The sequence below is a fragment of the Python bivittatus genome, unplaced genomic scaffold, assembly GCF_059951505.1.
Source record: "Python bivittatus isolate LINGU-HERP-01145 unplaced genomic scaffold, Pbiv_v1 ctg000980_np1212, whole genome shotgun sequence".
NCBI lineage: Eukaryota > Metazoa > Chordata > Lepidosauria > Squamata > Pythonidae > Python > Python bivittatus.
The window spans coordinates 34,100,621-34,126,291 of NW_028277125.1; the positions used below are offsets into that span (position 1 = coordinate 34,100,621).

At 38.9% G+C, this 25,671-nt stretch overlaps 2 protein-coding genes across 2 annotated transcripts in view; both read left to right on the forward strand.

Moving 5' to 3' along the window:
• Nucleotides 1-17,410, forward strand: part of NMNAT3 (nicotinamide nucleotide adenylyltransferase 3) — a 59,728-nt gene extending 42,318 nt beyond the window's left edge. Inside the window, exon 6 of the mRNA XM_088131960.1 lies at nt 14,888-17,410. Within this exon, the coding sequence (XP_087988086.1) occupies nt 14,888-15,228 (341 nt within the window). The 3' untranslated portion in view covers nt 15,229-17,410. The remainder of the gene's footprint in view (nt 1-14,887) is intronic.
• Nucleotides 17,411-18,374: 964 nt separating this feature from the next.
• Nucleotides 18,375-25,671, forward strand: part of RBP1 (retinol binding protein 1) — a 39,725-nt gene continuing 32,428 nt past the window's right edge. The window contains exons 1-2 of the mRNA XM_007422250.3: nt 18,375-18,462; nt 19,031-19,209. Coding sequence (XP_007422312.1) covers nt 18,390-18,462; nt 19,031-19,209 — 252 coding nt within the window. The 5' untranslated portion in view covers nt 18,375-18,389. The remainder of the gene's footprint in view (nt 18,463-19,030; nt 19,210-25,671) is intronic.

Genomic DNA, 25,671 nt, shown 5'->3' on the forward strand with positions numbered 1-25,671 from the left:
GGTCCAGCAGAGGCCTTGGCTGCTGCCTGGAATAGGGAGGCGGCCGGGGCCTTGGACAGGATTGCGCCTATGTGACCTCTCTTGCCACATCGGCCCCGACACTCCCCGTGCTTCACGGAGGAGTTGAGGGTGCTGAAGAGGGTTGAAACGTCTAAAGCGCCACTGGACGAAAACAAAGACCGAATCTGATGGAACACAGGTTAGAGCCACTATCAAGGCCTACCTTGTGGCAATAAGAGCGGCGAAGTGCCAATACTTCGCCCTTATTGCGTCTGCAGAATGCCGCCCAGCGGTCCTGTTTAGGATCACTAGGTCCCTCCTTGGTAAGGGGGATGTGGGGGTTCATTTGCAGGGCCATGCAGAGGAATTTTCAGAGCATCTGCAGGACAAAGTCGCTCGGATTCGTTCCAAGTTAGACTCCGAGCATAGGGCAGGGTCTGGGGAGATATCGGAGGATTCTTCTTACCCAGTTATCTGGGAATGGTTTGATCCTGTTGCTCCTGAGGAAGTGGACAGGATCCTGGGGACTGTGAAGGCCACCACTTGCCATCTTGACCCATGCCCCTCCTGGCTGGTGAAAGAGCTTGGGAGGTGACATGTGGTTGGATCCAGGCGATGGCTACTACATCCTTGCAGGAGGGAGTGTTTTCAGCTGCTTTTAAGAAGGCATTGGTGCAGCCCCTCCTCAAGAAACCCCCCCCAGATCCTACTGTGCTGGACAATTTTCGTCCAGTCTCCCACCTCCCCTTTTTGGGGAAGGTGGTTGAGAAAGTGGTGGCATCACAGCTCCAAAGGGTTCTGGAGGAAATGGATTATCTGGATCCCTTCCAGTCAGGTTTCAGGCCCAGATATGGAACAGAAACGGTATTGGTCGCACTTATGGATGACCTCTGGCGGGAGTGGGATGGTGGAAGTGCGACCATCTTTGCTCTCCTTGATCTCTCAGTGGCTTTCAATACCGTAGACCACGGTATCCTGTTGGGGCGGCTCAGGGAATTGGGGGTGGGTGGCACGGTCTTGTGCTGGTTCGCCTCCTTTCTCCAGGGCCGATCCCAGTCGGTGGTGATAGGGAGTGAGAGATCCCATCCTCAGCCCCTCCTTTGTGGAGTGCTGCAGGGTTCGGTTCTCTCTCCGCTTCTGTTCAACATCTACATGAAACCGCTGGGCGAGATCATCCATCATCATGGGATGAGGTATCATCAGTATGCTGATGATACGCAGCTATACATCTCCATCCCTGGTGAAGTAAGTGATGCCGTGGCCACCCTTTCGTGGTGCCTGGAGGCTGTAAGGGTCTGGATGGGGAACAACAGGCTTCGGCTGAACCCTGGTAAGACGGAGTGGCTGTGGGTTAATGGCTCCTCTGTATCCGGGATTGTGTCATCTTTGGTGCTGGATGGGGTGGCACTGCCCCAGACAGACCCAGTGCGTAATCTGGGAGTCCTCCTAGACTCACGGCTCCTGCTTGAAGAGCAGGTGGCAGCCGTGGCAAGGAGGGCCTTTGCACAACTTCGGGTTGTGCATCAGTTACACCCTTTCCTGGATCGGGATGCCCTTTGAACAGTCACTCATGCCCTTGTTATCTCCCAGATAGACTACTGCAATGCGCTCTACATGGGGCTACCCTTGAAGAGTATCCGGAAGCTACAGCTGGTCCAGAATGCAGCTGCGCAGGCTATTGTTAGAGCCCCAAGGAGGGCCCATTTAACGCCTCTGCTCTGCAAGCTGCATTGGGTGCCAGTTTGCTTCCAGGTCCAATTCAAGGTGTTGGTTATCACCTTTGAAGCCCTACATGGCATGGGACCAGGTTATCTAAGGGACCACCTCTCCCCTATGACTTCAACCCAGCCCACCCGATCACACAGAGAGGGCATGCTTCGGACCCCCTTGGTGAAAGAACTTCGACTGGTGAGGTCCAGAAGGCGGGCCTTCTCTGCGGTAGCCCCTGCTCTTTGGAACATTCTGCCCCCGGAGGTGCGATTGGCCCCCACACTCCTGGCCTTCCGTAAGGCTCTGAAGACCTGGTTCTGCCACCTGGCCTGGGGTGGGGTGGGAATACCTCAAGCATGGGGATGGCTAGCCCCATAGAGGCCTTCTGCCTTCAGCCTCAGATTTTTCATCCTCTTGGATTCTTCTCCTTTTTAGTAATGTTTTTAATTAAGGTTTTATGTATTTATATATTTTATGTTTTAATGTTTGTTGTGAATCGCCCAGAGTTCCCCCATTGGGTGGAGATGGGCAGTTGAAAAATTTAATAAATAAATTAAATAAATAAACTACTATTGTAGTAGTTCTTCACAGTTCTAAATAATATCACTAATTTAGCATTATAAACACAGTTATTTCTTTGAGAAAACAAGGAATACCTGGTCTTTATTTCAACTTGGTTGTTTTCTTGGTTGTTTGAGAGCTCTGCGTCCTAGTGAGATCTTGTTGGGTGTTAAATCTAGCAGTGTCTTTTGTGCTGCTGGTAATCTCTCCATTGCCTAACCCAGCTAACCTTCTGGAAATGTCTTAGGGAGTATTATAATAACTTTTGCACTACCAGTATTGATTCAGATAACACCAGTCAAAAGTGTACAAAAACAAAGGCTCAAAAGCTGGAGTATTATTATAGGCACTTGACTTCAGCAAAAGCTATTATCTGTTGTGAAAGTGTAAGATCATTATTTAACAGTAGTTCTCAAAAATCGAAGGCTATTATATGCTCACTTTTCTTCCCATTGAAGTTGATTCTTTTGTCAACCTTCTTTGAAAAGCCATTTAGTTGTTCAGTTTTGGCTATATATCAATGTTTGATTTTTTGAAAAAAGAGATCCCTATGTTTTTCCTCGCAGGTTTTATCCTCTGACTGTAAGGACAGGTGGTGGTATTATACACCGTTTCTCCATCGTGTCATTTAATGTCACCTCTCAAAGATCTTTGTTTATTCAGGAGGAACCTACCTTGCAGATCTCCATCAAAGCTTAGAATATACCCTGATATATTCCTGTGATGCCTTATAGTCTCCTCTTGTTGGTTTTGGATTTTTCCTTCTTTCAAAAAAAAAAAAAAAAGAGAGAGAGATAATATTAATTATATTTCAAATGCTCCATTCATTTTCAAAATATTAACTGAACCCAATGAACCTTTAGTCCCAATGAATTCATTGCAACTGAAATTAAAATCCATAGCTAGGGGATAGCTTAGGCTAATATGATACTATTTCCAGGGAGTCTTTCTAATGTTGTTCCTATGTGAAAACATCCTGCAGTTTATAATTCAAAAGGATTAGATTCTGGCATCTCCGTATAAAAGGATGTCTCCAATAAGTATTGGAAAAGTTTCTAGAGAAGCCATGATGCATTATGTCGTAGGTGGACTAATGACCTACTAAAAGGCAAAAATTTGCAAACAGTAACTTTCAAGAAAATGTTTATAACTCAATGTTATAACTCAATGTTTATTTTATATAAAGCAACTTTACTCCATTCTTCAGATGGAACAATATAGCAGATATAGCAGTAAAAATGACACAGTCTTATAAAATAAAAAGTTAACTAACTACTTCTCAAATAGCCTTTGATAACGTCCCTCATCAAATACTTCCCAGCAAGCTTAGCAGCTATGGAATAAATGGGCAGGTTCTCTTGTGGCTTAAGAGTAGCAGTAAATGGTATTTCTCACAATAGAAGCATATAACTAGTGGGATCCCCCAGGATTCCATCCCAGAACCAGTGCTTCTAAATATATTTATAAATGATCTGGAATTGGGAGTGATTAGTAGAATAGCCAAGTTTTCTGATGACACTAAATTGTTCAGAGTGGTAAAAATTATAAAGGACTATGAAGGCCTCCAAAGGGATCTCTGCACATTAGGGAAGAAGGTGTCAAAATGGCAGATGCCATTCAATATGAGTAAGTGTAAAGTGATGCACATTGGTGCCAAAAAATTCTAACTACTTATACAAACTAATGGGATCAGAGTGAACAGTGCCTGATGAGGAAAGTGACCTTGGAATAATGGTAAATAGTTCAGTGAAGGTATTGACACAGTGGGCATCCACTGTAAAAAAAGGCCAACAGCATGTTAGGGATAACATTGAAAACAGAGGTCCCACTTTAGGGGAAGCGATGGTGGACTGAAGACGGCTCCATTTTCAGTGGAGCAAATGACTGTGCCAGAACAAGGGGCCAACGAATGGATTGATATGTCAAAATTCCTCTCTGGATAAAGGGGAGAACCTGTGATTGCCCACAAGCACTCCATACAGAGACTCCCCATGAGGAGGATGTAAAACAGCTGTCTCTAGGAGGTTTTAGAGCTCTGGGAGCCAAGGAGAAGTCAGCTTTGCCCAAGCCATGGTTCAGAGCCTTCAAATGTACACTGGGTTCACCCATTTCCTCTCTTAATCACTTCTGGAAATTGCTTGTAACTGCTTTTTGGATATTAATAACCTTCAGAATGACAAGTTTCATTACACCTGGTGATTCTCCTTCAGTCCTCAGCAAAAGAAGTTTTATTAAGTTTAAGAACTTTAAAAAATATATTATGCAATAAACAGCAGAAGGGTGATTAGAATGTTGATTCTGAACATTATAAATGGACTAAGGGGCCAGATGGATGGGAAATAAGATTTTGAAATTAATTATAAGAATTCTTCCTGTGGGTTGTTTAAAATCCTATTAAAAACATATAAAGGTTTTGAATCTAAGTGTAAGAAATCTTCCTGTGGGAAAATGTTGTGGATTAGAGAAAAACATGGTAAAAGGTGACTTTGAAGGCTGGACTCTAGAGGCAACCAGAAAGAACTGAAGATTATAATTAAAGGAGAAGAGATCCACTAATACAGAATGGAGAAAAGTATTTTAACTTCAGAAGAATTCAAGGATGTTTGGGAATTTCTTTTACAACTGTCTGCTACCATAGAAATGGGTTTAAGAGGAGTTGGAAGAGGATACAACTGATGATCAGGCTGTTTTAGATTTGGATTTAAAAAGGACAAGTTACAAGCATGATATGGAAAAAGGTGTTATGCTGGCTTTACAAATGAAACTGGCTAGTGTCTTAATAACCAAAAGGGACACATAAATAATAAATCAGAAGAGTGACTTGGACAACTCTCTTATTCTGGACTTACAAAAGAGATGTGTTACACTCATGAAGGAATTCCTGAGAAAAGACAGAGAAAATGAAAAGAGATCAGCTTCTGGGACACTATTTAAAGGGAATAAACATCAAGATTTTTAAAAGCAAAAAGAAGGAATATAAAGTTTGCTTATTTGATCAAGGTATAAAATATATATAATGTTCTTTCTAATAGCTTTTAATGTTTTTTTTTTAACCAGGACTGAATGACGAGGCTTTAAAGATTTGTTTATAGATGAGATATGGGAAGAAGAGATTTTTGTTGCATTTTCAGAAAAAGTGATAAGCTATGGTGTTAAAAGGAAAGGATTACAAAGTTGGTTTATTTGATTAAGGTTAAAATATAGATGTTATTTCTGGTACTTGTTAAATTTGCGAAGGAGACAAAGAGAAAATGATAAGAAATCAACTAGTGAGATACTGTTCAAAGGGATTGAAGATCAAGATTCTTAATATATTGTTTCTAGTAGCTCTTAATGGATTTTTCTTGAGTAGGTTTGAATAACAAGGCTCTAAAGATTTATTAATAAATAAGAGGGAAGAAATGGGAAGTTACGGGAATAAGGTTTTTTTGTTATATTTTTAGAGAAAATGGTAAATTAGTGTGTTAAAAGGAAAGGAAAGGAATATGAAACTGATTTATTTGATTAAGGTTAAAATATGTATGTTGTTATTTCTGATAACTCTTAATGAACTTTTGCTGATTAGGACTGAATGACAAGGCTTTATAATTTGTTTATAGATAAGAGATGAGATATGGGAAGAAGAGATCTTTTGTTGAAATGTTAGAGAAGATGATAAGTTATAGAAATGTATTTATTTATTAATTTATTTATATTTCAAATTTAGATACCGCCCATCTCACAAAAAGTGACTCTGGGCGGTTCACAATAAAACAGCAATAAATATTAAAATACAATAAAACAATATAAGATACAGTAAAAATAGAATAAAACCAAATACATATATCTTTTCTTTCTTTCCTTTTTCTTCCAAAATAACCCAGTTTCATCCACATTGAATATCTGTTCAGGCAAATAGTTGCCTTCTGCTGTGATGTCATCAAGTTCATGAGGAAAATGTTGGGCTGCTACTTGGTCAGTGCTGGCAGCTTCACCTGATATATGTTGTGATAATTAAATCTTCACTGAAACCGCATAAACCAGCCACAGCTGGCAGTGAATATCCTGCTCTTTCCTTCAGCGTTCTGAAAATGCTGTGTGTGTTAGCCTGAATGAGAAAAGGGCTAATCGGAATCCTCTTTTGGATTTGATCCTCAATCCAAAGTACAGCAGTTTTTCTGTTTCATGGATGAGCCCTATTTGGTGTCTTATTATAATGGCATCCATTCCTGGTGCTCCTTTAATCTGATCCTTTCCTTATCCGTCAACATAGTGGAGATGGTGGAATGGGCCAGCCCTTCTTCTAGATCAGTAATGTTCACCTTCTTCCCCTCATCAAGCACTTTGATGATCTTCATCTTCAAATCCAGATTGATAGTTTTTCTTTGCTTCTTGCTTGGCTGAAGTAGAGCTCGGTCTGTTTCTGTTTGAGGACATCGCCAGCCAAACTAAGAGACAATTAAAAAGTACTGTCCTGTGGATAGAGACTGGTTCAGAACAATTTATCTTCAGTGTTGGGGAGGGGGGGGAGGCAGAATTGTACAGTAGTGCAAGAATGTGTTTTCTTGTCTGCTAAAAATGTATTCCCTGGACAAAAGCACATGCATGGTCACTGCTAGCAGCAACGTATTTTAAATTCATTTACTGTATTTACTATATTAATATTTGTTTATACACTTCTTGACAATTGGAGAACATGAACTGCGAAGGCCAGACGCTACATACAGTCCATTTGTGAGGAAAAGCCAGGGTTCATAGGAAGGGATAAAAATCTCAAACAATAGTTTGCAAAATTGAAAATCAGGAGTATGGAGAAGAGATAGACAATACATATTGCTTCACTAGCATTTTATCCTCAGGTTGAGCCTCTGCCATTTGCATGACCCAGTCATTTTCTCTCACACAGAAACAACTGCCGCATGCAATATGTATAATATACAATGTGTGAAATTAAATAAAAATAAAATTATTTCAATCTCTTTTCCAATACTTTGGAACAGTATTGGTACTTTGAGTTCTCTTTATAAAAGAGGAAGAGTGATACTAGTAATGTGCAAAATAATGTTGGGAGTCTTCAGCACATTCCCATCTGCTTTCTCTGTTTTCCAACAAAAGCAAAGAGCCAAATGCTGTACAAGGGTTTTTTTTTTTGTTTTTGTTTGTTATGGGGGGGGGGTAGGGTTTTTTTCCTGAAAAATACAGTATAGTAAGCTACTGTAAATCCTGTCCTGGCTGATACTACTGTACTGTATGAGATTAGTTTTGATCAGAGTATAAGAGCGAAGATAACTGTATGTATCCTTCTGTTTTCTTTTTATTGCTTTCTTGCAGTCAGTGACCTTTCTTTTTTGCACAGAAAATAATTTTAAAAGTTAAGAAAAAAATCCTGGCAAATTGTGACTTACCATCATGTGTGATCCAAGTCAGTGATAAATCGCCCTCTTGTTGGGTGCCTTTCAGATGAGAGGTGAATGCGTTTTTATCTTGCCAATGTTTTAATGCATCTTAACATTGTTAGTGAAGGAGCTGCCCTCTCTGCTTTCTTGAGAGTAACTGGATTGAGATATTGGAAACTACAAGGGGCTGTGGTTGGGTAGGTGTGTATCTGAATCCCCTTTATCCTAACACAGCATTGCAATTACATGCCTTTGTCACATCTTTGGGGATGAGATGACTGGAAAAAATTTAACCAGATCTGCTGATGGCCTCCATCATCTCTTGTTTTAAAAATCAGCAATTCCCACTCCTTCCAAGATTGTGGTGGTCACCAGAGCCTTTGAGATGCATTGGGCCACGTGATTGGCAGCGGCTTGTGTCCAAGGGCAGCTGTTCCTTAAATCCCACCCCTGCAACCAAGGGTCAGCATTGGATTGGCATTGTGCAATCCAAACATGATCTTTATTTTCCACTGTCTCCCACCCCCACCCCCAGAAGTGGGGGAGAGAAGCTGGCAACGCTGTCTCCCTTCACATCCATCCTCTTTCTTTTCTCATCTTTACAGCTGTTTTCCATCTTGGCACAGGAAGCGTGTTTAGAAAAAGAAGAAGAAAACTCCAGTTGTGTTCCTCCTGGTACTTGCTTTAATGAGAAAAAAATCCCATCCAGGATGCTGGGGTTGCAGGCGGTGTGAGGGTGGGCAGGGTACAGGCTAAGCCAGGAGGAGCCTGGGGTTGACTCTACAATGGAGGGCTTGCAGCATTGCCCTGCCCTGCTCATTCTTTCCTTCCCCCTCTGCCTGGCCCCACCCCAGCATTAGGATGCTCAAGGGGAAATACTTTGCAAGTTTCTCCTGCTGCTGCTGCTTTCTCCTTGAAAAGATCTTTCAACAGCATCCCACTTGAAGCAGAATGAGAGGGGTGTTTTTCTAATTCCCTTTTTCCAGCTCTCCCCCCCCCCCCCCCCGCCAAACCAATGTGGGAAGAAAACTCAGGAAGACAGCTGTAATAATATTAGAGAATGGGGCTTCTTCCAGGGCTTTTCTTATTTGGCTGAGGTCCTGGATAAGGCAATCAGCATTTCAAGCAGTTGGTTAATGCAGCTTTGGATTGTTTGCACCGAGTGTTGATTTGAGCTTCCATTGAAAGAAATCGTTGCACGTACAGTACTTAGACAGGATAGCAATTTTGGCTTGCTATACTGTACTGTACTATCCTGTCTTGTTTTTATTTGTTTTATTTTATTTTTATTTAAAAATAAGCAAGAATAAAATTAAATAAAACAACAACCACTAAGACTAAGACACTACAGTAAATAAAATGCTTACCTTACAGCAGTAGAATAAGCACACACAAGCTTCGCTCTATTGGTCCTGCACACAAGAGATACAAGGGAAGAAAAGGCAAAGTTCCTGGATGTCACACGCTTACGTGAGCCTGAGAAAGAGAAGGTTGTAAGCACAAGTGACTCCCGGGGTACCAAAGGTCAGTTACGTGACCATGGAGGCGTTGCAAGGGCCTAAAATGGCGGCTGCTTTGGAAGTGGCCAAATCTTGGTAACATGATTGCGGAGGCCTCACAGGGGTCACAATTTCAGGGCACAGTCACAACTCTATTTTCAGGGTGCTGTCATTACTTTGAACAGATGTTAAGCGAATAGTTGTTAAGTGAGGACTACGTGTATATCTAAAGATGTGATTCAAAAAGAGCTAAGCTGAGAGGAAGCATAATCCTTAATGTCTATGCGGAGATGAGGCCACCAAAATTCTCTGAGGGCTCTACATTGGGTTTTAAACATCCCCCCATGTCCTGCTGTTGTGTTATCATGGCAGAGCTGTAGAATCCCTTCCCTTGGGGGAAGAGAAACATATAAACATCCATTGTGCAACAGCTGCCCTCTTTCCACTGTGAAAGGCACAAAACTACCTTGCTGGGCTCCTTGGAGGTTGGAAGTTGTCCATCCGGGCCCTGGCATATACATCCTGCTGTTGCTGTGCCCTAATCCAATCTAATAGATCAACAGTCTGTCTTCCAGCTTTTCAGGTTGGTATGATTTATGGTGCGATTCAAATTTGCATGGCCTGGAGCATTGTTTTAGGGGAAGGTGACTGTGGCACATTGTACTCCACTTTACATGAGAAGATGTCTGAAAATTTGTTTTGGAAGCCTGGAATGTAGAAGATGTAAAAATCAAAGTGGGAGAAAAATTGTGCCCGCCTGATTTGCCAAGGGGTGAGATATTGTGCATTCTGCAGAACCTCTAAATTCTTATGGTCTTATGGATTTGTATAGGCTGGACAGCTCCTTCCAGCAGGTGTCTCCATTGTAGAAAGGCAGTTTTTACCACCAGCAACTCCTTATTGAAAATATCATAGTTCCTTTCTACTGGGAGGAATACTGTGGAGTAAAGGCACATGGTAATAGATCTGCCCCCCTTCCTTGTCTGTTTGGAGCAGGACTGCTCCTACTGCCATATCTGAATTGTCTGTCTGCACCACAAAGGGGTGGGAGGGGGTAGAGTGGCAGAGGAGGAGCTGAGAAGCAAAGAGTTGTTTTAACTGCTGAAATGCTGCTTGCGCTTGAATCAATCAGGAGAATCGCTGACTCTTTCTTAAGTGAATGTGAACATGACGGGATCTGATTTTATGACCTTTTTTGTGGCAGTCATTAAGCAAATCACATGGTCATTAAGTGAATCACATGGTTCCCCATTGATTTTGCTTGCTGGAAGCAGGCTGAGAAGATCACAAATGTCGATCACATGACCCTGGGATGCTGCAATCGTTGTGAGAGCTGGTAGCCAAGCGCGCGAATTATGATCACATGACTGCAGGCTGCTGTGACAGACATAACTTCGTGCACTGGTCGTAAGTCACTTTTTAGTGCCGTCGTACCTTCAAGCAGTCACTAAATGAATGGTCATTAAGCAAGACTACCTGTAGTACAAAAAGGCTTAACACATTTCAAATAAGGTTTGAGCTGCTTCTAATTTAAAGGGAAAAGGTGGATGTTACCTTTAATACATATCTACAGGTTTTTTTTTTTCTAGTTAAAAAGTGACTTTTTCTTACTAAAAAAAAAAAATCACCAAGAACCCAATCCAAATCAAGACTTAAGAGAAAGCAGTGGCTTGGTGATTTCTGAAAAGGTCAAAAGCAAATTGGCTTTTTTTCCAAATTGGATCCAAATGAAATTTAAGACTGTACAAAGCTTCAAAGGAATACTCTGCTTTGACAAAGCTTCAAGCAAAGAACTGATACAAAATTGATTTCTAATAGCAAAATGACACTTTGTTTTCTTTCATGGTGCTTCTGGGGCTTCTACTAGCACATGCTTAATGTATATATACATGTAGTCCTCATTTAACTGTGCTAATTAAGACCAGAAACTGTGTTGTTAAGCTATGTAGTTGTAAGTCAAAAAACCATGTGACTCCACTGCTTAGCAATTGCAGTTCCAGCAGTCCCAGTTGCCATCAGTAAACAAGGATTGCATGGGTCATTAAGCAAGGACCTCATGTGACCATGTCTTCCAACTTCCTGCCAGCTTCCCCATTGACTTTGCTTGTGGGGAGCCAGCAAGGAAGGTTGCAAATCACAATCACATGACCACAAGAGACTGTGACAGCCATAAGTATGAGGTCCAGTTGTAACTACCACTTGTTCAGCACTGTTGTAAGTTCAATCACTGAACGAGTGATCATTAAACAAGGACCACCTGTACAGAAGCTTCTGATGGCCACTAGAACTATCAAGAGATTTTGAAGAGACTCTTCATCTTAATGAGAATTGGGGTGCCTTTTTGGGATGAATCCAAGTATTCATGTGCAGATCTACTAAACTGAGTTCCATAGGCAAATGTTGCTTCTGATGAGGCATAACCTGTCTGAACAGAATTCATTTAAAGCTGCTGCTTCTGAAATATGTAAAAAATGTCAGAAGAATTTTTTTCAGAATTTTTTCAGAAAAAAATTCAGAAAAAAAAGTAATTTTTTACTTTTCCCATGAAAGTAAAAAATGGAACTATTTCTGAATCTTAAACTAATGTTAATAATAATCTAAATACAAAATCCAAAATCCCCCCGATTTATCACTAATTCACTGATCACATGACTAGGCAGCAGGTAGAGACCCATTCTTTAGCAAACAGCTCTTCAAATCAAATCTTTATTACAGTAATAGACCAACACAAACAGCTCTGTGTAAGCCAGAACCTTTTAGAAAAAGAAGAGGCAAATGGCAATTCATTACTAAGGTAAGTAAACAGGAGGGCAAATAAGAAGAGAGGGAAGTGCATATTGACCTTCTGCCTCCAAAAGTGAGCATCAAAATGAATTTTACTGTGAGGAAGCCAGCACTCCAAACTCTTTAAAAGAGTAACATAACAACAAACATTTATGTCAATTCCTAAAGAATAAAACGGTATTTACTAACTTGTTCAAAAGTACAAAACCAGTACTGGAGGAGATGTTTTCCAGTTTACTGAACTGAGTGTCAAATATATTTCTATCAGCCTATTACACATAAGCTGAATAAGGTGCTGTTTGCTCCTGGCTGTCAGGTAAGAAGTCAGTTCCCTTGAAACTTTGGTGGCTAAACTGGAGAAACTAATGTATGTAGACAAGACTATATGGGATGTGATAACTTTGTCCACTCCCAGGATGACTCATGCATTGGTGTTAAGAGAACAAGGGTTATAGAGAAGAATGACATTATTTTGATGATAAGGGAAATGTTTTCATAGGAGTGATCCCATCTTTGGGTGATGAACCCAGATACCCTCATAGTAAGGATATTTCACAGAAAGTGAATACCTTTTGCTTCTGGGCTATTTGATGATTAGAAACACAGAGAACACCTTTCACCTTTTGTGAAAGGTGTGTAGACTGCATGGTGACTTATCTGACTGATAAGATTGTGGACATTATGCATTATCTAGAGAAGTGTCTGGATAGTGTTGGTAAAGAGGGATAGGTTGTCATTCCTATTGGCACCAGTAACCCTGAATAGTCACTGGGGTAAGTGTCCCATACCTGCGCACCCTCTCCGGCCCCTCTGCACTTGTGCATCCTCCCTGACCCACACAGCACCTCTTGTGAACCCCCACACACCCTCCTCAACCCTCATGGGGCCTCTTGTGCCCTACTGCACACCCCGGTGCACCCTCCCTAACCCACAGGGCACCTCTCACGCACCCCGTGCACCCTTCCCAATCCATGCAGCACCTCTTGTGCACTCTCCTCAACCTTCTCCCATACCCCTGCACAACCCCTCCCTTCCCCATCCAGCAGCAGCCACTTGCCTGCCTGTGGGCCTAGGATTTGCAGCTTCTTGCCGGCTTCCCCACTGACTTTGGTTGTGGGAAGCAGTCAGGAAGTTGCCTAGCCTAATGACTGTGAGATTCAGTTAACAACCACAAATGGGATTGCAGGGATTGCTGTTGCTAAGCAATGTCATGCTTTATGACCGCATTGTTTAGCAACAGAAATTATGGTCCCAATTGTCATAAGTCGAGGACTACCTGTAAAGAAAAAAAGAATTCCAGTATACAAATGGCAATAAAGAAAGAAAGAAGAAGATTGATCTGTCAAAAAGATATACAGTGGTACCTCGGGTTACGAACTTAATCCATTCCATGACTCTGGTCGCAACCCGAATTGGTCGCAACCCGAAGCAAATTACTTTCTTTGGAGCCATGCTAGCAAGCACACCAAAAACCTTCACAGAACGCTAAGAAACACACCACAAGCCTCACCAAACGTCTCCTTGCTACCGCGATTTCACCCACAGGAAGCCGCGACCGCGTGGCAGCAGGGAAAATGGCCGCGGATCCGGTTCGTAACCCAAGGCGGAGTTCGCAAACCAAGGTAAATTTTTGCGGCCGGAGCTGGTCGTAACCCGAAATTTCGTTAACAGAGGCGTTCGTAACCTGAGGTACCACTGTATAGCTGATTGACTGTTGGAATACAAGAAGGACAGAGAATAAAGGGACAGGAGGAGGCCAGAGTCCCCCAGCCTTTGCCTGTCACACGCGCAGGAGAAAAATTGGTGGTTGCCAGATAGGAGGGGACAGAACAGCAGGGAGCCACCAATTGCTGCCCTGAAACCACCCACAATAAACTCTGTGAAAACAGCAGCACTGTTACATTGCTAAGGCATGGTCAAGGCAGTTCTGTGGGGTCTACTTTTTATATTGACATATTTTCCTCCCACCTCAAGGATACAAAGAAGGCACATTAATGTGGCTGTGAGGAATAAAGGCACGGAAGCTTTATCAGATGGGATGGGGAATTGCTTAGAAGTCTGGATAGCTCAATTCAAATATGAGGGCTAGCAGAGTAATAAAGAACCTTAAGAAAAGGGAGGCAGAGAACAACCTCAGAGAAAACACTTTTCTAATTAGTAACAGATTAGGGTTAAGGGAGTTGAGGGAACATTAGAAAATGAAAGACAAAGCATTTAAAGTTAAAAGGAAAGTACCTTAGTTGTAAGATATAGTGAGTAGAATAAATTATGGTATTGAAGGTAACTCATGAAAAGGAGTAGCTTAAGCATTAGTTTAAAAAAGGAGAAAGGGGAACATTAGGAAACAAGGCTCAGTACAACTAAGATTTGGCAATTGCTCCCACCTTTAACTCGGGAGGCATGTGTGGAAGGATGGGTGTGGGTGTGGAAGGATGGGAAAGCAGTGCACCTGTACCCTTTGGAAAGAATTTCCAAAAATATGGCGCTGCGTGCTTTCCCAACATTATATCCTTGATGGTATGTGATATGACCTGCTGACACGATCTAAGGTATATTTGTTAGAAGGAAATGGTGTCGGCATAATGACATGACACATGCTTCAACAGTGAGTACTCCCTAATTAAATGAAAGCTGTTTTGCTACTAAGTAATTCTGTACATATGTAAAATTGTGTTCAATAAATAAAGTGTGAAATGTTATTAGATTGTTCTTCATGTATATTATTTGACCATTGAGACCATGAAGATCCATTGAGAATGCACATTTTATGTGAGGAAAAGGGGTTTGGAGGTATATAATTCCCATTTGAAATTTAAAATAATACAAATTAAGGTCTTTGTAGCCAGCTGGATTTTGGAGACTGCAAAGACTGGTGGACTGAGTTTTAATATTTATTCTTAAGCAAAGATTGCATGTCAGCAAGATTTCTCACAAAATATTTTTTCAACATTCTTGCAGTTGTTCCAGAGCTAAAACTTCTCTGCGGAGCTGATGTTTTGAAGACTTTTCAAACACCCAACCTCTGGAAAAAAGAACATATTACAGAAATAGTGGAAAGGTTTGGACTAATCTGCATTAGTCGCGCTGGCCATGATCCTTCCCAGTACATCGCTAACTCAGAGCTTTTAAATAAACACCAGCATAATATCCACTTAGTAAAAGAGTGGGTTCAGAATGAAATCAGTGCTACGAGCATAAGGCACGCCTTGCGCAAAGCACAAAGTGTGAAATACTTGGTTCCAGACTCTGTTATTTCTTACATTAAGCAACACAATATATATACAGAAAAGACTGAATGAAATAAAGGCAATTTGCTGTAGCCCTTTAAACTTTTGATTCTGTGCTCAGCTCCCACTAATCATTGGTTTATTTTCTGTTAACTTTTTCAAAGAGACAGAGAAAGAGAGTGTCTGTATATGGCCTATTGGATGTAATCATTTAGAAGCAATCCACTAAATGGAAAACTTGAATACAACAATGTGAACATTTCTAGAGATTTGATTTAAAACTGAATTCCCCCACTTTCTACAGTGTTGAGAACTATTTTACATACACCTTCAAGATTCATGACATATTCCTGTATTCCTGTATTGAAGTGACTCAATAAAGCCATTTTAATTTCACCTGATTCACCTGATTTCACCTGATACTAAAGCTTAAAGTATTGGAGTCATGTGTACACACTGTGTGTGTTTTAATGAAGCCTTGGGCTAACTGAAATGTGGCAAAGTTGTTTTAGGATTTGTTAATATAAGAAGTATTTTTGCTTTGTTCTGGGGAAAAATCTGTTGTAACATTTGAGTTAACATTTCAGTGTGCATTTTTTTAGGCATCTTGAATTATTGCTCTAAACCTTTAATCATATCACAGTGATATAATGCTTTTAATACATCTATTTTAGTATTAAATTGTCAGCCATTGTCCTGTTAGAGTAGAAGAAACAATCCTGCTTGTCAACACTGGATTTGCAAGGCTTACCTGATAACCTCATTTCATTGCATCTTTCGTTTTCCTAAAGAGCCAAAGAAAAAAGCTACATATTTTTCTGTTAATTACTTCTTTATATTATCCATGGGCATTTCACTACTCTTCAAATAATTTTTTTAAAAATTGGTTCATTTTCAGATATGTAAGTATTTTAACCACGAGTACATTGGCCAGAAGACACTCATGCTCATTGTTTAATGCAGTATGAGGCAAAAAAAAGTAGCATGCTGCTTCATCTGATACTAATAGGACTACAGGATGCTATTCAAGCAAAATGTTGTCTAGTGCCTGAAACTTGAATATATGCTCCAGTACTGAAAGGTGTGCTCCTCAGAGTCAGTCAAAGATGTCGGGCATATTCCCTTTCAATGGGGGCATCAGTAAGCTATGGAGAAATCTGTCCTTGATTCTGACTCTGGTGGCCACACATTGTCTTAAGTAAGCAGGAGCTGGCATTTCTTTTCAAGCAGCAAACATGCTTTTTATTGCTGTTTTTCTCCCATCTCTCTTGACCTGCTGCTCAACAACAGGAAACCATTTACAGAATCATTTTCAACCCCCTTATTATAAGGAGACAAGAATATCAGTCAGAATTCTGAAGGATACTCATTTTTCTGTACTTCTGCAATCTTTTGGTGGCAAAATATAACTCAAGCTTAAAGAAATGTTGGTTTGTGTACAGTTTTATATGAAATTTATTTTGCATGCTACATGTTTCTGGTAAAACTTTTCTTTCTTCCAGAAACTAATCACAGTGCACTTTCCTTTATTCTTTTTTAAGACAGCAAGTCGGAGCTTTGCCATTCTCAAATAACATTGCTTTTTGTTTTGAGGGTAAACAGAAAAAGTAAGAAAATGAATGAACATAGGATAAATAAATTTATATTGCCTTTTCTAGGCAACTTTCAGATACACTGTATTAATAGCTAGCAGATAGGACTTTGGCCACAGAGGCTTGGATTTAGATTATTCATCTATGAAGTTAATGGGTGCGTGCTGATCTGAACATGTTAGTTAGACATTCACATGTTAGTTAGACCGTTATATTCTATTTCATTGTTGTCTCACAAGCATTTCATTTAAGAAGTGGGATAAAATCATGGTATTTATATAGCTATTAAAATCTAATGATTCAAAAGTTAAGTAAAGGGAATCAGAATAAACTGTTTTGATAACCCAGCTCGTATATTGCAAGTGATCACATAACCACAACATAATTAAACAGCAGAAGTTCAACAGGAAAGTGAATATTTATGTTTTTAAAAAACCTAACCTGCTTCAATTTAATATTCATTTTGCTTTGTTTTTACATTGCTTTGGAATGCTACCCTAGTAGAATCTGAGAAACTCTGAATTTAATGAATCAGAAGCTCAAAAGACAGTTTTGAAGACTGAGTTTGGAATGAGTATATGAAATAAACAACAGATGATTTATTTGGCATCATTCAGTAGAACCTGGATTATGACACTTCTCAAAGATCCCTTTATTTAGAGGCACGGTAAGAAATATTCTGAATTAGCTAATTCAACTAATTTAATCTTGAATTCATGTTACACTGAAAAATATTTGTTCTGCAATAGGAATGTTAAAATTTCCCTGCTGTATTTCTAAGTGATGGGAAGACTTCACAGTCTAATGTGATTCCTTCCAAGCAACAGCATATTGTTGAATAATGCAGTACAACATGTTTTTTTTTTTTTTCACTTGCTTACTTGCACTGGAGTTAATGGGTTTCTGTGAAGTACTGCTTATTTCTCAGCCTGAAAAGACTTCGCATTCTCTTAGCTGAAAACGTGTTCTGATTAATAAAAAGCTCACTTCTGCTAGAGATGCTGGGTGTTAGTCCAATAATACAAGGTTGAATGAGTAATGTCTGGCACATTTTCAGCCATCTATTAACTAGCTAGTTAATATCACCTGCCAACTCCCATCACTAAGGAATTACTGCATTAAGCATGGATGGAGAAAAAAATTGGTTATTCATAAAAGAATGTACAATTTCTTTTTAGTGGTATAACTTGTATAGTCCTCTTTGTCCAGCTGGAAGCCAGTTTTTAAAGGCTGTAAGTAGGCATCACCCCTATGAGGCCAAATAAAATGCCCGCTCCAAATAGTGGGTTGAACTTACCAGTATCAGTAAAAGCCATCTTCTTTGTTTAGTCATTTGAAAGCAAAGATCTAATATGGTTAAAATCTCTATCCAGATAATCAGTGACCTTATAGCTGTCCTGTGGAAGGGTAGTGACGTATTCCATTGAAATCAAACCATCTGCAGGCTAAAATGTTCAGTTTGGTGGGAGAACTTAAAAGTAACATTTCAGTGCTAATCAGCTTAAAAGAACCAGCTTAACTGCACTGCTAGAGGAGCAGATAAAAGAAACTAGAGTTCAGACTTGCTTCTAGAAAAGGCTGGATGGTACAGAATTAAGGCACTAGTCAAAGGCTTTGATTTTTAACTAGAAAACAGGACTAATGCCTGCAGATTTCAATGGTTATTGGAAAATGCTCAGCAATGAGAATTTTGAGGAGTATTTGAAAGCTCTAGGTAAGATTTTTTTTTTCATTTATTTGAGCCTGGAGATGAATTATACAATTTCAATAGATGTGCATTTTGCATGAAAATACTGTCAGCAGCTAGTTTCTTTATCAATATTGTTCTTCTGACTAAATAGGAGCTGAAGCAACTCAGAAAGAAATAAAATCCAGAAGTTACATGATACAAACTGCAATATTTTGGAGTTATCCAGATGAATTACAAAAAAATTATTCTAGGATGAGTGTTGTGCATGGCATAAGGTATAAAGCTTAATGCTTTCGAAGGGTGGGTTCTAAACTATAAGATAATTTTTTCCTACATTCAAACTCTAAATTTTCAAGGTTAAAGAGTCAGTAACCAGATCTGGGTTAGAATATCTGGATGACCGCTAGTCAACAAAGAGCTAGTTTTCTCTATCTTCATCTAGATCTGGTAATCTTATTTTAAAAAGGAGGCATTAACCATTATTAACCTATATTGAATTTCAAATTTAAACAGCAGCACAGTTTTCAGTGTTTCCCCAAATTTTGTATCATTAATTTTACAGATTATTCTAGCCTCTCTTTTTTTTTTCCAGATGTAAATATTGCAGTGAGAAAAATAGCCAATATGCTCAAACCTGACAAAGAGATAATTCAGGATGGAAACCATATGATCATTAAAACTCTGAGCAGTTTTAAAAACTACATCATGGATTTTGAAATAGGGAAGGAATTTGAAGAGGATTTAACAGGGGTGGATGATCGCAAATGTATGGTAAGATTTAGAAAGTTACTCCTGTAGGACTAAATTACTAGCTTAAATCCTGTTTCATTATGGTCACTGGTTTTGTGGCAAGACTTTTTTTATAATCCTGCTTTGGTGTTCAACAACTTTTTTTTAGCCAAAAAAATTCAGTACAATGTTTACTTTCAAAAAAGTAGGCAGCTGAAATTTTACAGTTGTATGTATAGCATTCAGCAGTAAACCCTATTGAATACAGTGGGCCTTACATCCAGGTAAATGGGTACAAACCGTATTTTTTTTACCTTAAGGTTAGAACCCTTTAAATATATTTCTACATGGAAATCTTGATGGCATTGAAGATACTTCTATATACACTGAACTGCATCGTAAAAAAAATCCTTGATTTATCATTTGATAAATTTACAAAAGTAGTTTATCGGCGTATTTTGGTAATTACTCTATATAAAGCAGTCTTTCACTCCTCAAGTATATTTATTCATCTGAATGGGATTACTGGTAGAGTAGAATCCTACTTGTCTTAAATGGAGTGACAGCAACAGGACATTTATTACTTTTATTTTTACCTTTTGCTAATGATTCTGAATAACCCAAGAATGAATGCACATTGCCTTGAAAGTATATTTATAACAGAAATATCATCCTTAATGGGAGTGCACATTTAGGTCTTCTTCCTTTTGATGGAGAAACAGTATTGTGGCTTTCATAAGAAATAGTATTAATTAGCAGTACAGGCTTGCTAAAACAAAGCCTAAAATATTGCTGTTCTTTTAGAGTGCTACGTTCTGGTTTTAAATAGATAGTGCTAATCTTTTCTTCCTAAATAGTTTAAAATCTGTTAGTATAAATGTACGAAGAGAAGATACTGTGTTGTTCTGAAGAATCCATAAGTACAGTTTCTTCCATAAAGACAGGAGCTGGCACTGGTAAGAACCCCCATTCTCTAGAAATGTGTCTTACAAATTTTCTGATTTATTGGATTGATAGTTTGAAAGTATCTCTCCTTTACTCTGAGATCCCAATGCAGGTTATATATTTTAATTTTATGTCCACAACAATAGTTCTATGCGATAAGTTGAGCTAAAAGAAAGCAAGTGGCCCAAAGTCATTCAGGAGACTTCCATGGTTGAGGGAGAATTTGAAACAGGGCTTTCATAGTTCTAATCAATTCTTAACCACTATGTTATACTGGTTGGCCTGCCAAATTGTAACTGATTAAGCTATTTTTTTTTCCTTTGGTTCAGTTGCTATGATTGGTTGCCACTTAATTTTCATTCTTACTTTCTGCATCTTTCCATTATGGCAGGTTTGTCATAAATGAGTTAGTTTTGGAATTGCAAGTGGAAATGCCCCAAGTCACAAATGAAATAAAGAAGCCTCAGTGAGGAATAAAAATGGCATTTACATGTATTTGATTATGGCATAGCAATTGTATTTCAGGTTAATTTCCCTGAATTTACATGTTGGGATTTAAGTAGAATTGGGCCAGGATTGGTTCTCTGGGATGATGTGATGGAAGCTATTATTGAGACGGTTGAGAGGATATGGTGTGGGCCAGGAGAAAGGGGAATCCACATATTAGTGCAGCTTCCTCTTTAGCCAGTTATCCCTGTTCTGAGCCTCAGTAGTTGAATTCATCCCATGCTTTTGGTTAATATTTCTTATTCCTTTTTTGTGTTTTGCATACGGTTGCTTACCCCAGAAGGGTACTCCAGAAGGGAGTAGCATGACAGGCATATATGTATGCATAAGTTATCTCTGTGATATGTTTTTATGTGCCCAATTTTATGTTTATCACCTGAACTGGTTAGGTCACCCGCTACTGTTGTGTGCTCTGAACATGTTCACTGGTTGATGTAGTAGGTAGAACTTGTTGCCAATGAAATAAGATTCATGCCTTCAACTCTTTGTATCCCAGTTAGGTACATTTGCTTTTTCCAAAAATCAAAGTAGAAGTAAGACTGCAGTAAACATTTCAAACAATATTGTCTTCATCTAGCTTCATAGATTATATATGTTGTGATGAGAGCATCCATGACTACATTATCATATAAAGTCTATGTATAAGGATATTATACTGACTTAAATAAGTTAAAGTCCCAAAGAAGTGCTCATGTACCTGAGATTAGAGGGCACTTGGAAGGAATCTGTTTTCCATTACACTGCTTTGTTCCTGTCCCTCTGTGACCCACTGACAAATTTGCCACTGTTTGGCTAAGAGGTTATAATCATGAATTCATTAATAGTAGGGAACCTGGTTTGTTTATCAGTTTTCAGTGGTGAAAACTGCTCTTTTAATTTGCTCTTAAAAGCTCAGGCACATTTCAGAATTCCTGCTGTTGTATGAAATAAAAATGAAGAAAATGTTAGTACTTTTCTCTTTCATGATTTCTCATTTTAATTCTTTAATTCTGTAGCATCTTTTAAATTTACTCTCTACATGTGCTGTTTAAATTATTTGAAACTGTCTGTTCAGAATTGGATCGCAACAAGAAAACCTTGTTTTGTCTGTGTTTGTGTGGTCCAATATTCTTCTGTTAAACTTGGGGGCAAACCTTTGGCTCTAAAACTGCCATGGTTTCCATCTATACCAAACAAGACTCTATGCAGTTCAGGAAACAAAGACCCCCCTGCCCCCCAAATAACTTTAGATGAAAAAGCAGTGAATTCTGCCTTGTTCTTTTGCATTACAATCCTCTTCATCACGGCTCTCCCACTCCCTGAAACAGTAACTGCTGCCCTCAACTACCTGACCTAGGCAGAAGTGATACACAGCTGTGGAAGAGAATGAGATTCTTGAAAACTTGGTAAAGTTTTCCTTCCTGGCTCTAATGTGCAGCGGATGGATTTTAAGTATGCATAAACAATAATGCAATTTGTTTATAGTTACTAATACATGCACAGGGTAAATCATTAAGTATTCTAAATAAATTAAATGACAGTGGGCTTAAAAATTGATCCCTGCCCGTGCTCACACCGACTAAGCACTATAATCTGGCACTTTATCCTTCTCAAGGCTGCACAGTAAGCATTCCACATTTTAAAAGTGCCTACTATTTCATTAGAATACTGAAAAGCAATTTATGCAAAGCATAAAGAGCAAAGGAAAATGCCATTTACCGAAATGGTTGATTTGAAACTCTTCCATGAACTACACAGCCTTGCATACAATTTTATATCATGCATTTGTCTTATAATTAATTATTTCCTTCAGTATTAAATGAGCTTTCTATACTCCCATCTTTCTGAGTATTGATCCTTTATCAATGACTGCAGCTTAGCTTCTCCACAGGTTCCTTGCTGACTCAAAAAAAAAAAAAAAAGGTAATTTTCAAGTTTAAGACTGTAGTTCTCTAAGGCAACAATTTGCCCTATTGTCCTAAGCTTGGAAAATTTAATAAGCATCTGTGCGGCTGGCAGTATTATGCGTACAATGCATTGTATATATTCCGTATTTTCCTTTCTTTCTCTGTAATTTGCAACTATTGGGGCATATTGAAACAACCATATCTACCATATTTATTCAAAAATATCTGGCAGCTCTTCACTGAAAAGATACCTATATTTGATGCTGTCAAGATGGAAAAAGTAGTATGAAAGATTTCCTTTTATTAGATCCCTACAATCTTAGGATAAGTAAAAGATATACATACATATAAGCAATCCAGTCAATGCAGGCAGCCACATCACAAGGAAAGAAGCACCTCACAGTGTTGTTGTTCTGGGGAAAATAGGAGGAGGAAGGAGTATTAGGTATGTTCACCACTTTGAGTTATTTATAATAAATAATAAAGGCAGGATTTAAAAAATCTTTAAAAATCTAAATAATACAATGTTAAGTTTTTCTTAATTTTCCTTATTTAAGTAGTTAGAATTATAATGCCTAATTCTGAGTTACATTAAATTACTTCAATCTTTTTGATACAGCTGATGTCTTCTCACAACCTATATAAACTTCTTTTCTAAACACCATTGTCAGTATAAAATTCCACTTTTTGATCTTTGATTAACGCTACTTCTGTACATGATTTATTCACCAGAACTGAAGAAACTGACCTCAGTCCACAAGATCAGTAATCAGTTTCCTGGATGTAGTTAGTTGGCAACCGTGTAACTCTAAATGAGCTGTCGGGCTGATCCAGCAAGGCTCTTAAATTCTGATGATACTTTCCTCGCTGCATGTTCTGGCTTCTTCTGGAAAGTATTCAGGACAAAAGAAGCCAAACTTAAAAATTGCCACCCCCAAAGGTTGTTTTGAATATCTCATTATGCGCCATCATAATATTTAAATTTCATACAGTAAAGATGGCCTATTTAGGGGAAAAGCATGATTGGCAAGAATTGGCTATACTATCTTGGATTCAGCTGCATTCAAACAGTACTATTCAGGGGTTGCTCCACTCCTGAGAAACTCCTTTTCTGCTGAAGCATCATCAGAACATTTTCCAGAATAGAGCACAGTACAAAACCAAATAATAAAGCAAATCAGTAAATATAATGAAATAATATACTTTCTCACATCTTGCTCAGTGATGATTGTATCCTAGAATCTGCCTATTGTGAACACATCACTGGTATTACAGTAGAGTCTTGGAGGGGAAAATTGACTGTGCTGTCTGTTTTCAGAATCTTTAAATCTGCCTCGGGCCTAAATGCTATGATTCAGGGATATAGGAAAAATTGTGCCGTAATGCTAGGAAATATGAAGTAATTGTTTGCATGCCAATTCCCCCAGTCACGCTGCAGTTGAGGTTATAATCTAGTCCTTTTCCTGTGTTTTGGACTACATATAGGAGCAGTCACACTATTTCAGGATTGTAACTCAATGAGTTGTATTTACTTTTCCATTGAATAGGGGACTTATTTATAGTATAACATACAAGTAAATTGGAATATGTTTATATAAATGAACATGAATCAAATGTAGTTACTAGGTCATGGGTTAACACAAAGACTGGAAACATGTTCTAGTTATTATTATATACTCATGGACATAAGTCACATAAATGCAAAATGGTGTTTTTTGTTTTTGTTTTTTAATTGTATGAACTTCAGTGTAATTTTGGAGGGAAAGTTGAAGACAAAAGAAGAATCAAAACATTGTTGATCTTGCACGGAAGCAAATATTGTCCATCAATGGCTAGATGTTACATTGAAATGGAATTCTTGCATTTAGAGGCAGTCGATCACTGAAGGCTGGACTATTTGTGTTCACCTCCTCAACACAAGTGGATTATTAATTTTATAGTAGAAATGTGTGTTCAGGTATTCAATTCAAAGATTATTTGATCAAATCTCTGCATTAAATTGACTTTTCAAATCAGTTTGTTGAATTGATTTAACAATTTGATGGCCTTCTGCATAGGTATCAAACCCTTTTTCTTAATCAAATTAGTGAAGCAAATTCCCTCAGCTTTCCAATCAGACTTGATTTTCACAGGTCTACTTGGTTGAAGTTTCATTTCCTATTTTTAGGATTTCATGATGGATAAGATTGTAGACTGGTCAGCTGCATGGTTCAGTACAATAGGGTTCCTGTACCATTCTTATATTCATGTACATATTAACAAAGGAAGCTTTGTACTTTAATTAAGTGGTTTAATTTGAGTCACAGAATTTTTTATAGGCTTGTAAATTGGCATCTCTAGTGGGACATTCCTCAAGTTCTGCTATTTAATGCTGTTACTAGGAAGCAGGATAAAAAATGGAGATAATAGTCTCATGCCAAATTCATGCCCCTTGGCAGTGACATATTCAGAATAAATGTTTGCCACATCAACTTTCGGTGATACTGTACCTGCCTCAGAAAATCTAACTTTTATTCTAGAAAGGAAGAATGACTCCTCTGTCTCCTCCGCACCAAATGTAGAGCTCCTTTGATGCAGCAACCTGTAATGTGGTATACTATAAATCCTGTATCAAAGTTCTCTTGAGGACAACATTGTTACCAGTAACTGGAACTCTAAAGTTGCTGCAGATGAAAAGCTCATAGCTGTATGGAAGAGATGAACAGGCAGCCATGATAGAAGATCAGTTAGGAGGCAGTCATATAGGCCATCCTTTGCTAGTGATTTATAACATTGTCATAGCATCACCCTGCCATTGCTGAAGTGTCAGAAAGCCTGTTCTCATTGCTATTAATTTTAGTACAACAACTCTAGAAGACACTGTAGGTTGGTAGTGGGGAAAGAAATGTACTTAGTGTGGTTCATATGAATATTTGCTTCTGATGGTGGGGGGCGGGCAGTCGACTACAGGTTTTTCTCTGGTTGCCTTCTTTGCCTTTAGCAGCAGCAGTTGATCCTGTCTTTTCTAATTCAAGAAGAGATATGGTGATATCTGGGCTTCTTGCCTCTGTTCTGAACTTTTTGGTCCTGCAGATAGTCAGGCAGCAATTCCAAGATTTGCCATCACCTCCAAGCAATCTTGTATCACACTATTCCTCTTCTGTAGAGATCCAAAACCACTGCTCAA